Source organism: Mangifera indica, chromosome 2 (assembly GCF_011075055.1).
Source record: "Mangifera indica cultivar Alphonso chromosome 2, CATAS_Mindica_2.1, whole genome shotgun sequence".
Lineage (NCBI taxonomy): Eukaryota > Viridiplantae > Streptophyta > Magnoliopsida > Sapindales > Anacardiaceae > Mangifera > Mangifera indica.
This window is the reverse complement of record NC_058138.1, coordinates 21579647-21591506: the sequence shown is the minus strand read 5'-3', so window position 1 is coordinate 21591506 and position 11860 is coordinate 21579647. Positions and strand designations below refer to the sequence as shown.

At 35.8% G+C, this 11860-nt stretch overlaps 1 protein-coding gene across 2 annotated transcripts; it reads right to left on the bottom strand.

Annotated features, from left to right (window-relative positions):
* Nucleotides 1-9: 9 nt before the first annotated feature.
* Nucleotides 10-11607, bottom strand: LOC123206141 (probable inactive ATP-dependent zinc metalloprotease FTSHI 5, chloroplastic). Of its 2 annotated transcripts, none has more exons than XM_044623275.1 (19): nt 10386-11607; nt 9477-9948; nt 8890-9090; nt 8526-8819; nt 8141-8410; nt 7370-7459; nt 7148-7279; nt 6640-6813; nt 6157-6278; nt 5259-5460; nt 4740-4868; nt 3702-3884; nt 3469-3588; nt 2496-2681; nt 2332-2406; nt 2036-2095; nt 1774-1881; nt 1407-1490; nt 10-395 (listed from the first exon to the last, which is right to left on the bottom strand). In XM_044623275.1, the coding sequence occupies exons 1-19, from the start codon at nt 11327-11329 to the stop codon at nt 327-329; spliced, it is 3915 nt and encodes a 1304-aa protein (XP_044479210.1). In that variant the 5' UTR covers nt 11330-11607; the 3' UTR covers nt 10-326. The 2 variants fall into 2 exon arrangements, with proteins under 2 accessions (XP_044479210.1, XP_044479216.1); XM_044623281.1 differs by having other exon boundaries at nt 1407-1487.
* Between the last annotated feature and the right edge of the window lie 253 nt (nt 11608-11860).

Sequence of the window (11860 nt, the reverse complement as noted above, 5' to 3'; positions counted from 1 at the left end):
TACATGTTATGAGTTCCAAATCAGCTTAAACTTTATAACTTGTTTCATTATTGATGCTTACCCCTTACAAAACAATTATAAATAATGGTTGAGAAGGAAAAAAGAATTGAGCCTCTTCTCAACCCGGTACTACTTGCAGTACAACTAGTTTACAACAATGTAATCCTATGCTTGGAAGATAAAAAGAAAAAATTGTAAAAATGAGGTGGAACTTGATAATAAGATCTGCATGCATCCAGTGACTGACTGTTCCACATAAGATGCGAAGGCTTTCACCTCATTCTCTGAAGAAGGTAGCAATGATAGGGCCACATATTCCTTTCATCCTAATTTGCTGCATTCAGTAGAGGTGTTCCCGCTGCGCTTCCATTTTCAAGAAAGGCACTAGAGAAGGGCTGAAATTTCATTTAGAGAAAGAGAGAACAAGGCAGTCATTAAATATGATGTACACTGGCAAGAAGTATATATTTTGCTAATAAATGGAAAATATTGTATATCAATTAAAATGAACCATTCTCAGGTTTGGTATAATATGTCACCACTAAAGGTGATCAGGAAGAAGATATAAAAGTTATTTAACTTGTTATGGCATGTTTCCAATGTCTAATTGGCTTATTTTACACACATTTTACGAGCATACAATCTAAGCACCACCAAACTAACATGCATTGCTTTTCCAGGTTAGTATATCTTCTCTTTCCCACCCCACCCCACAAATTACTGTGCTTCTTTTACTAATTAACTGCCTATATATGAGTCGATTTGTTTATGTTAAATTTATATGCCATATGAAAACAATTAAAAATGTATTTGCATTTGATTCTTTTGATTAGGAATGATCAAGGCAAAGACATCCATACACTCCAACAAGAAAACAGTCTCAAGTCATTTTCCTTTTTTTATGGCTTTTTATTTCTTGTTTATAGTCACAAGTCAATATATAAGCTTAATCAACAATAAATAAACTAGAATTTATGCCATGAACAGATAAACAAATGAACCCCCAGGGACAGTTGAATGGCTATGGCATTCTGTGTTCAACCAAGAAATTAAAGATTCAATCCCCTTGGAACCACCTACTTAGGATATCATTCTGATCCTATCATATACCCACAAGTTCTTTACTGCTGGAAGGTTCAGAAACAGTCTCTAGTTTCAAATTTGACAAGATTCTTATAATGCCATTAAATAGTCTCCAGCCCCAATAGTTTCCAAAAGGAGATTAGAGGTTTAAATCCCTTGAAACATCCTACTTGGGATGTCATATCTCACAAGTCCTTGGATTGTTATGGTGTATATTCCAAAAGTAGTCTCCTTTTCAAACACGATAAACTCACACAAAAAGATCAGGGATTTATATGTACCCAAACAGAATAATAAGAATATTAAGGATAGTTGCAACATACCTCTTTGTTATCAACTTTGGATAGGAAAAAAGGCTCTTTCTCTTGAATGCCACCATTATCATCCATTATTGTTTCCAAATCCTGCTAAGCAAATGAAGAATGAATGGTTGCACTAACATTAACAAAAGTTAGCTCAACAAGTCAAATTATCATGCTAGTTCACTATCTTAATAACAGTGAAAATAACAGCTTCAACTGAACCTCAATTTATTACTATTGAATTCATTTCAAAATCACTTAGAACTGCAAATGAAGACAAAAATGTGGAAATTGGATAGACCAGAGAAAGAATAAAGGCAGAAGTCAAATTCAGAAGCCTTCTAGTCATTCCCTCAATATAGGTAATTTTTGAAGTAACAGTTCATACCTTTCCTGTCAGAATCTCAAATTCAAGCAATTCCTCGACAATCTTTTCAAGAACCTGACGATTTTTCAGAAGCATTTCCTTTGCTTTACAATATGCTAAATCATACATCTGCAAACATGAATTCACCAGTTACAGAAAATTCATAAATCAGTCTTACAACAAATTTACAGCAATGTAAATGATGTCGTTGGTGGTGTTTACTTCATCATATTAGAGCTAGGGCAAAAAAAGCAGTAAATATACACTATTAAAATAAGAATACCTTTTCAACTTTGCAGGCCATCTCATACTCATGGTTGTTCCCCATGCTCATTGCTGATACCTGTTTTAGAGAACAAAACTATCACTTAATGTTTTTTCTAATAAGATATATAATCATTTGATAATTTTTCTAAAACAGAAACAAATACAGATGTATGAACATTCTCTGAGCAATAATTACATACATATAACACAAGCAGGCGACTAAGCAACATACTAGATAACACATATGATAATGGCAGAATAAATTAATTGTTGATCAACCAGTTGACAAAACCAATTAAGAAATGTAAATACCGCATTACTAGAGTAGTAAATTGCAGGGCTATCATCAGGTCCCCACCCATACTGAAGCACCATCCTTGTAGCTATCTGTAGCAACTTGTAAATAAGTAATCATGCATGTATGCTTATAATTAAAATTTCTAAATTCTCTCTACCATGAGCAGGATGATACCAACCTCCTGAGCCTGCAATAATTCTGAAGAAGAAAGAAAGTTCTCTTCACCGAAAGGAAGTAGCAGTTGAGCTGCAATATATGAACCAAAGCAAAATACAAGTTTCTTTTCAAGATAAGACCTTGATTCTGCATTCCCACTCATAGAACCTTCACTTTTCACCTTTGAAATTTTTGTGCACCCAATTCCCTGAAGGGTGAATAAGTAATCATCAGCAATACTGTGGCTAATTCCCTAAACAAAATTTATTTGAATATGACTTCGACAAAATTGATTTTTTCACCAATTCATGGGAGCAGCATCAGTGTACTACATGAAAGTGCACCAGAACTAGAACCAGGCAAATGACCCAATATAAATATACATGTGAAAAATATCAGAACCGTGAATTTTAAAGGACTATATGTAAATAAAAGTGGAATTTTCCCATTCCCCAAAGTGATTTGATCTGACCTATGATTTTGCTAATAGAAATGACTTCTATGGTTTCACTAGTTTCTGGAAGCAACAAACGTGTATCTAGCATTTGTTTCGAAAGCGTCACCGGAACAAGAATTGTGCAAATGAGCAGAACAAAATACATGCCAAAAGAAAACAGAGTAAACAGCAACCTTAACTTTTCAGAGGCCTATGTGTAGAAAAAAAGTGTTATTTCATTTTCCTCCCCCCAAAAAAGGCAAAGAGGCCTAGGCCTGAATTGATCGTTAAAATTTTGTTAGAAGCCAGACGAAAATTGAGTAAATGACAACCCTGAGTTTCCAGAGGCCCATCATGCATTGAGAAAAGTGGTATCTCCCCTCTAGAAAAGGGACCTAGGCCTGAATCGATCATTAAGATTTTGTTAGAAGCCTTAGACTATATCACCAGAATCTGCTAGGGTTGTTTCAAAAGTCTCCCCACTATAATCACTTGAGGGAATGATATACACAAGATATCATGTAGAAGGATAAAACCTCAAGATGTGCTGATGACTAACCTCCCATGAACATGGCTCAAGCCATAAGTTATCTACTACATCAAAGTTCGGTAATAGAAGCGCAATGAGGCCACGACCAGCGGCCCAAACAGCATGTGGAAACTTAGTCTCCCTAGTCCACTGGCAGAAAAAAAAAAAGGAAAAAAACTATTAATTTAGTTAAATTTACAAAATAAAAGAACCAGAGAAACTTGGGCATCAGAACAAAGAAGCATCATGGAATGGTTTCTTACATCAAGTGGAGGATTTAGAAGTTCTACTCCATTGCTTATCTGCCCATATGGTTCCATAAGATCAACCACATTCTGCAGATCCTCTTTAGTCAATGTTAATCCAAGATGATCCACTAGCACTCGGCTTATCTTCTTCACAACTTTAGTTTTCCACAACCAGTTGGGGACAATACCACTGAATGTCTATACATAAACAATAACAATCACATAATGCAGATAACTAATTATTTGGTCAAATCAAACTTCCAAGTACTGGCATTTGAATATCAATCTGCACAGTTAAAGCATCATAAATATTCTAGCAAAATTCCAAAGAAAGGTTCAGTCAATTAGTTTTTCCAGGCGGGATGCAATAATATTTGGATGGACTATGTATGCAGCTCTTAGTTGAAATTCAAGATTCCCTCCTTTTTCAAAATTTTAAAATTTATTCCACCTAAAAAATCAGGACTTTGCAAATGTCATAGCCCATACCAAAGGAGGAGAATATGAATTCAACCAAACCAGGATCCCAAATTATATAAAAATACCCATCTTCCTTCTCTTCTTTTTGTCATTTGCTTTCGCTCAATTTTTACTATAATTATAGCTTTCTATAGGGTCCCAACTCATAAAATAGGCCAGCCCAAGCATTTGGTAATTTGGTTGTTTATCAAAGCAATATTACCAACTTCTCCAAGCCAGCACAAACAGTCATATTCTGACTGTATTTAATGAAAATATAATGGACCTGACACAGGACTACAAAACAGCTCTATAACATATACCTAGTTGATGCCACTATATTCAACAAAATAACTAAACCTATGATTCTTTTTCTTTCTCCTATTTTTTGATATTTATAAGAAACTATCAGTTTTTATTATATGTAAATAAAGGGAGCCCCATGAAAGTGAACAAGATTTAAGCATAAAGAGGCATAGCCATTAAATCAAAAAATGTGACCATAAAAAAGACTAGCCAGTTAAATCACAAAGATCTGGCCACTATTGAACCTCAGTAACTAAATGGCCATAAATAATTTCTTCCATTTCTTACCGCAAACCAACTAGTATAACTCATAAGCTCATCTGTATCAAGAAATTTGCTCCTGAAAGCACTGCCTTCCAAGGCAACAGGAACAAGTTTTAATTCTACAGGACGTAAAAGAGCTGTCTTCTCAGCAACCTGAAGGGCCAATGCACAAAGAGAACATTAGTAGAGTAAATCTGAACATAATAGTCATAATAATTAATGATAACAGGAAAGGAAATTGGTGATGCACAATTGTTTGAGAATTTGATCTAAATTAAACTGCTTTCCCAGTAAAATATAAGGAAATTCTAGACGGCAAAAGAGAGGACAAAGATTCCTTAACGTGTAAAAAAAAGCAATAGTTAATGATGAATAGACAACATCCAAAGTTCAAGCAAACAAAAACCACATGATTAACAACAGATTAATAACATAGCATTTATAGATAAACTAACAACTGTGGAGAAAAATCAACCAGACATATACTGTAGGGCCAACAGGTTCAGATCTGAATAACAATTACATGTGCATGTATGGAATTACCTTTTTCCAGTCTACTAAATCAATAAGCTCATCATCCATGGTGTCTTTAGCAGCAAGGCGTAATATGTTCTCCCTTTCTCTTTGAGTTGGCCTTTGGAGATGAAATACTCTATCCATTCGACCCGGCCGCTGCAACGCCTCATCAATTTGCTTGATATTTTTGGTAGTAGCCATCAATACAACCCCATCTTGTTTCTCAAACCTGAAAAAAGGTATAAGGTAAACTGGGACATAGACATCAATTGTATGCATAGTTGATCAAAGTCAGAAGAAAGACAACAGTTGTGATAGGTATGATAATCAAAGAATAAGAACAGATAAACCAATGAAAATTTGTGATAGAGCATATGGAAAATAAATAGGAAACTCAGGTTAAAGCACTAATTTTCTCTTGTCTTTTGAACTTTATCAAAGTATAATTCAAATTAAAAAAATAAAAAAATTAACCCAGCTGCTGTCATGATAAGCATGTAAATGACAGCCACATCCCCAAATGAACAACAACTAGCACTGTCACTGTTGTCAACTGCCAGCAACAGCAATATGACAGCAACAGCACTGAAAAGACAACTTTAAGTGCTGTCACTGTCACAACAGCAACAGCATTGAAACGCAAATAATAAGCGCTGCCACTGTCAGGTACACAACAGCAATAGCATTAAGACGCCAATAAAGAGTGTTGTCACTGGCAAGGCAGCAACAGGAGAAGAAGCCAAATCATCAGCTCTTTCACTGTCAGTTAAATGGCAGTGACAGTGGCAAAGAGTTAACAATGGGCACCATCACTGTTCAAATGCCATATTATATGTTATATGCCTCATTATACCCAGGCACACTCAGAATTTCTTTCTGAAAGTTAGCAGGTATGCCAATGAATTAAAACAGAAATGAATATTACCCATCAAGTTCCACAAGAAGTTGATTAATAAAGGATTCATGATCCTGCTGCTTAGTGTGAATAAACTGGCCACGAACACCAGCAAATAGGTCAAAGTCTTCCACAAATATGATCACCGGTGCCTGCAGATTCAAGTTCACAACACTCAAAACATTCGGTTGCCACCAAACAAATCTAATTCACTTCTTTTTTCAACATCTAATAAGACATTTTTCAGTAAACTTATATTTGAGGTCAGACTTTGATACATTAATTACTTTCTCTTATTTTACTAACAAGTCTTCACTTGAATTCAAGTTATCTCATGTAAAAACTGTTGACCAACTAAGAGAAGTAAATTTATAACCCAAATTACACCCCTATAGAAAATTTTCAGTTCAATCTCAGCTATCTTGGATCTAGGCAGAAGAGTCATATAAATACTTAATTTCTAGTGTTGAAATAATTTTGAGGAGAAAAATATAGAAAGAAGCTTATGTATACCAAATCCCTTGCTGTTTGAAACAGCTCTCTAACATTTGATGCACTTTGGCCAACCCATAGTCCAGCTTCCAGCTCTTGAGCTTTAACATTCACAACAGGCACCCTAGCTTCTGCAGCGATAGCCAGTGCTAGAGATGTCTTTCCAGTACCCCTTTCACCTACAATAAGAACTCCCTGCACAATAGAATAAGGTACCTCAAAAACCAATCATACCACATGAAACATAAAAATGTAAACCTGGAGTGCAATACATTTTTTTTTCTGAAAACATGTATGCAGTGCACACTGTTCAGCACAAGTTACCAGCTGAACTGGCATCAAAACCAATTTTGCAAAACCAGCTGTTACAAAGCAGACAACAACTTTTCCAGATCCTGTTTGTTCTAGTTAAAGAGCCTCAGCAAACACACAAGTCATGAGGACAGACATAAAGAGAACAAATCATGCCAAATATAATTAGATAAAGGAAACACAATCATGTCCATATGAAAACTTCATAATAGTATACCCGAGGGGCACGGGCACCCATTTCTTGGAATGCACGGGGATTCTGTAGAAAAGCCACAACTTCATTGATTTCCTCTCTCATAGACTCAATACTAGCAAAGTCCTTCAACGGGATCGGTGGATTCTTCACCCTCTGCAGACCAGACATGATTGTGAAATTTGTTTGATCAAATAATTTAAATCTTATAAATCTAAATTTAGAGCGCTAGAGTGTAGTATGTACCTTCATTTGGTCAAAAGCAGTTCTTATAGGATCAATACCAGCCTTTTTCTTCCGTTTGATGCTCCGCACCCTGAAATTGAAGTAGGCTTTCTGCAAGACAGAAAAGAAATCTATAATCAGTCAGCTGCACCTATAAAAGACTAATCAATAGATACACTTTGGTGCAATTAAGCTAATAAAAAGATAACCAAGTTGCAATTAAAGACAACGACAAATACACTTCCTCACTCACTACAGGTTAGGGAATCGTCCCTTCAACACCAAAGTTTATGTTACATGAGCAGAAAGGATCATTTCATAAATTCAGTTAGTAATATACTGGCAATATAATCTCTTTCCATACAGTTAGTCCACATGGGAAACATCTAGACAAATGTTAATTAAGTTATTGTGTTATAAAAAACAATGCCTAAAAAAATCAATTTATCATTTTACTAAAATTAATTTTGGAATGATTTTGTCGGATGTGGAGGTTCTTTGGCATTCATCCTGGGCAAATCTCCATTTTACAATAATTACTGCATGTTGATTAATCAGGATGATTTAAAACTTTAGAAACAAACATTCCCTTGTAAGAAAGATTACTTCAAAATTTGTATACATGTCAGTCACAGAAAGGTTTAAACATCAAAACTTTACAAACTCTCCAGGAAAAAACCAAATCATCCTCCAATCTTATAGAATATGCATCAGACAAACTCAACCATAACCAATAGACCTATTAGTCAAAAGAAGAATAAATTTTCAAATGAAGAAAAAACAGAGTAGTACCAATCTGCGCAATTTCCGCATGTTTGGATCTCTACGCAAAGGTCCAAAACCAAGAAGTATTGGAATTTTTCTCTTCATGAACCGCAAGACATGAAATAGAACAAATCCATATGAAGCACTTCTAATGAGGAACCAAAGAAACCACTGAAATTCATCTGTCTTTCTAGAGTTAAAGTTAACTTCGGCTTTAGATTGCCATTCCAAGTACCATGTTGAGCCAACAGACTGATCAATATACTCTGGCCATGCCATCCCCCACCGCATCCTCACCTGTGATTTGAATGGCAAAAACAATCAGATAAAATAGATAAAGAAAGAAATATAAGGAAAAATTAAAATTAGAAGCTAGGTACATCTAGGTGAGGAAGCATATCTTGAGTTATACCGGGTAAGGAATGATAAGCTCAAGGAGAGGAAACACAATCAACATCATAATGTCATCATTTGTATTTCTAATATTCTCAGATATCCAATCTCTCCAAGTTGTTACGGTTCTTGACTTCCGAAGTCCATTAAAGAGCCGATGAGCCAGCCTCACTGCCAACATGAACTGTTGACTGCAATCCAACTCTGATAAGGGAATCCACATGAGCTGAATGCTGGTTGGGATATCACAGGCAAGCATTTTCATGTAGAGTCCATCAAACCCACCAAAATTCTCAAATAGCATTTCAAACTCCTGCAATAAGAATTATTTTAGAAACAAAAGAATGTAGCTTTAAAGAGATATAGAGCAGGTAATATACAACCTTAAGGTCAACATAGAATTCCTTGTCTTCCCCTTTCAGTGCAATATACATGGCACCCCAATCATGCCTGATTCTGGCATAGTCTACAAGCTTCTTGGACACAGCATAAGAAACAACCATTGCATCCATTTCCCACCTGTTTTTCTCTTCATTGTACCATGTATTTGAGACCACTCTATCTCGATCAAGAAGAATACGTTCCTGGAATAACAAAATAGAAAATGGTTTATAAAATAAAACCAGTGAAAGAAATGAGTATCAGACACAAATGAAAGAGTTTGGCATTAGCCCAAAAAAATAGCGCTGCTAACGAGAACAAGAATTGTATGAAAGAATACTATGAATATGCAAAGAGGAAATATAATGCAGCTATTATCATTAGTACTTTGTGAAACCATATGCAAAACCTCTAGTTGAGCCAGAGACACTTCAGGTCAATTGGACTTAATTTGTTTGTCCAAATTGGCATTCCTTCATGGGAAACCAGGTCATATAACAAATAAAAATTCTTTACTTCCTCTCCATGTCAATGACCTCCATTGTCCTAAACAAAAGATAAAACAACAAAACTCTAATAATAAACCTACCTGTTGTTGGGCCACATACTGTTTACCAAATTCAACATTTTCTAACAATCTCCTTTTTAGGTCTGCTTTAGCCTCTTCACGCCATGTCTTCCAACCATGGTACAAATGGAGGCCAATGGCTTTAGGAACCACAACTTCTCTATCTCCAAACATCCACTTCAACTCAACTTCTGGAAATCCCTTCACAACCTCATCTTCAGGTGTTTTTATAACAAAGCGTTTTTCATTGCCAAATTTTTTCATGTCTCTTCTTATACGAGCCTCCAGATCCCTCTGCAGCTCTCTTGAGTCTTTGAGACACTGTTTAATACGAAGAGCAAAATCACTTGAATCTTGATCAAAAAAAGGTCCAATATCTTCAATTTTGACAACACCAGGCAAAATCATTTGCTCCAAGTGTTTTCTTTGTGCAATCTCCAATTCTTTCTGAATTTCAGACCTTGAAAGCTTTGAAAAGGAGTTTTTCTCCTGACTGAAATCACATAAACCATGTTCAAATAAGGACAGGAAACTCCGGAAAGCACGAGAGGAGATACTCATACAGTTGTATAACATGATTTTCAATCAAGAAGACTCTGAAAGGGCTTATACATAGATAGCAGTTCATAATGATTGAAGTCCAAAACTGAAAATAAATAGAGTCTTTCAATTTCAGTATATTCACACAGCCATTATAATTTCAAATGCATGACACACACAGAGATACCATAAATCAAAACATACTGCATAGCAATCACTCTCTTACTTTAACCAATACAATGAGCCATCTCTTTGAGAGAACTACAGCACAAAATCAAACCAAATAGAAAACTACGAGACCACGAATAAATTTCATATAACTTCAGCTTAAACGATACAACTAAAAGAAAAACCCCACCAATGCAAAAAATAAAAATAAACAAATTTTACCTTTCCATACTCTTCCTCCTCATTTCACGAATAAACCTCTCAACTAAATCCACACACTCTCTCTCGATAAAACTAATCTCCCTCACCCCAACACTCAATGCCAAGGTCTCTCTCCTCATAATGGCATCCTCTATCTCGCCAATTCTCTCCCATGCGTCCCCATACTCCCTGTCCATCCTCTCTAATCTCTCCAACTTCTCTAACCTTTTCTCCCCTTTTACTTTCTCAGCCTCTCTCTGAACTTTCAAAACTTCATCCACAATTTCTGCCGTTCGCTTCATTAACTCCACCTTCTCGCCTCTCAGTTCCTTCAATTCCGTATACATTTGCCTCATAATCTCATCTTGCAACTCATCTTTCCTCACTTTCACCGCCTTTAACGCCAATTTCACACTTTCGATGCTCCCATTTCCTCTTCTAACTTCCTCTATAACCCTCAACAAACTCGATACCGTCTCTAACAATCTCCTCGTACGACCTGAGTACTCATGATCATTTGATTTCAACACCACCTCAATTTCCTTCCTTTTATCTTTCTCGTTCTTAATCGTTTCAGTTGCCACTGGAGCAGCAAATGCTGGGACTTTAAATGCAATAACCGAGGAGAAACTAACAGCAATACAAAAAATCGTATACACTATACACTTGGTAACAGAAACAATAGATTCTGTGCTTCCACTTGAAGTTCCAGAAGCGTCTAGACTCTTTATTTCTTCTCCCTCGCAATATTGCGAGCCTCTAGACGTCTCTGGGGAGCTGAATTTGAATAAACCACGGGCAAATGGAAACAATTGAGGGGTTTTATGGGGGGTTTTGGATGAAAAAATTCGGACTTTGGAGCGTAGTTTTGGCGAGAGTTGGCGAAATGTAAGGGTTTGCTGCGGCGGACAGAAATGAGAAGCGAAAGGAGAGAGAATTAAGGAAGAAACAAAAATAGAGTCCATGGGAGAAGGAAGCTAGTGGAGGCGCATGGATAAAAAGGTGAAGGAGATGTTGAAGGTCATTTTGCAAGTTCGATGAAGATTTTCGCGCTTATGACTGAAATAAAGTAGTTCTGAGAGTTAGACAGAAAGAGCCTTCGCGTTAGTGCGGAAGATGGAGAGTGACTGATGATGATGGGTCAGGTTTTGAACTGGACCGGATAATACGAAGTTGGGTGTTGGGACAATCCTTACCGGCCCGGAAACCTTACTGCGCTGAAGGGTTGCTGAACTGATACTCGTACAGTACCAATTAATCCTCATTTTAAATTTTTTATCGGCCAAATGGCTATTTCCCACGATGAGATAACGTATTTTCTTCTTTTTAAATTTAAAATTTTTTTATTATTTATTTATTAAAATCATCAGTTAATTTTAGTAATTAAAAAATATTTATATTATTTTATTTAAATATTATTATATAAACTATAAATAAGATAAAAAGCAAATAACATGATATTTATTAAATTACATTACAATATTGTAAAAAGACTA

Excerpts from the sequence above, each read along its gene's own strand:
- LOC123206141 (XM_044623275.1), bottom strand. The coding sequence starts at position 11,329 with ATGGACTCTATTTTTGTTTCTTCCTTAATTCTCTCTCCTTTCGCTTCT. Across the intron at positions 8,820-8,889 it reads AATTCTATGTTGACCTTAAG|GAGTTTGAAATGCTATTTGA; the intron begins GTTGTATATTAC and ends TTCTTATTGCAG. Across the intron at positions 1,882-2,035 it reads TGGCCTGCAAAGTTGAAAAG|ATGTATGATTTAGCATATTG; the intron begins GTATTCTTATTT and ends TCATGTTTGCAG.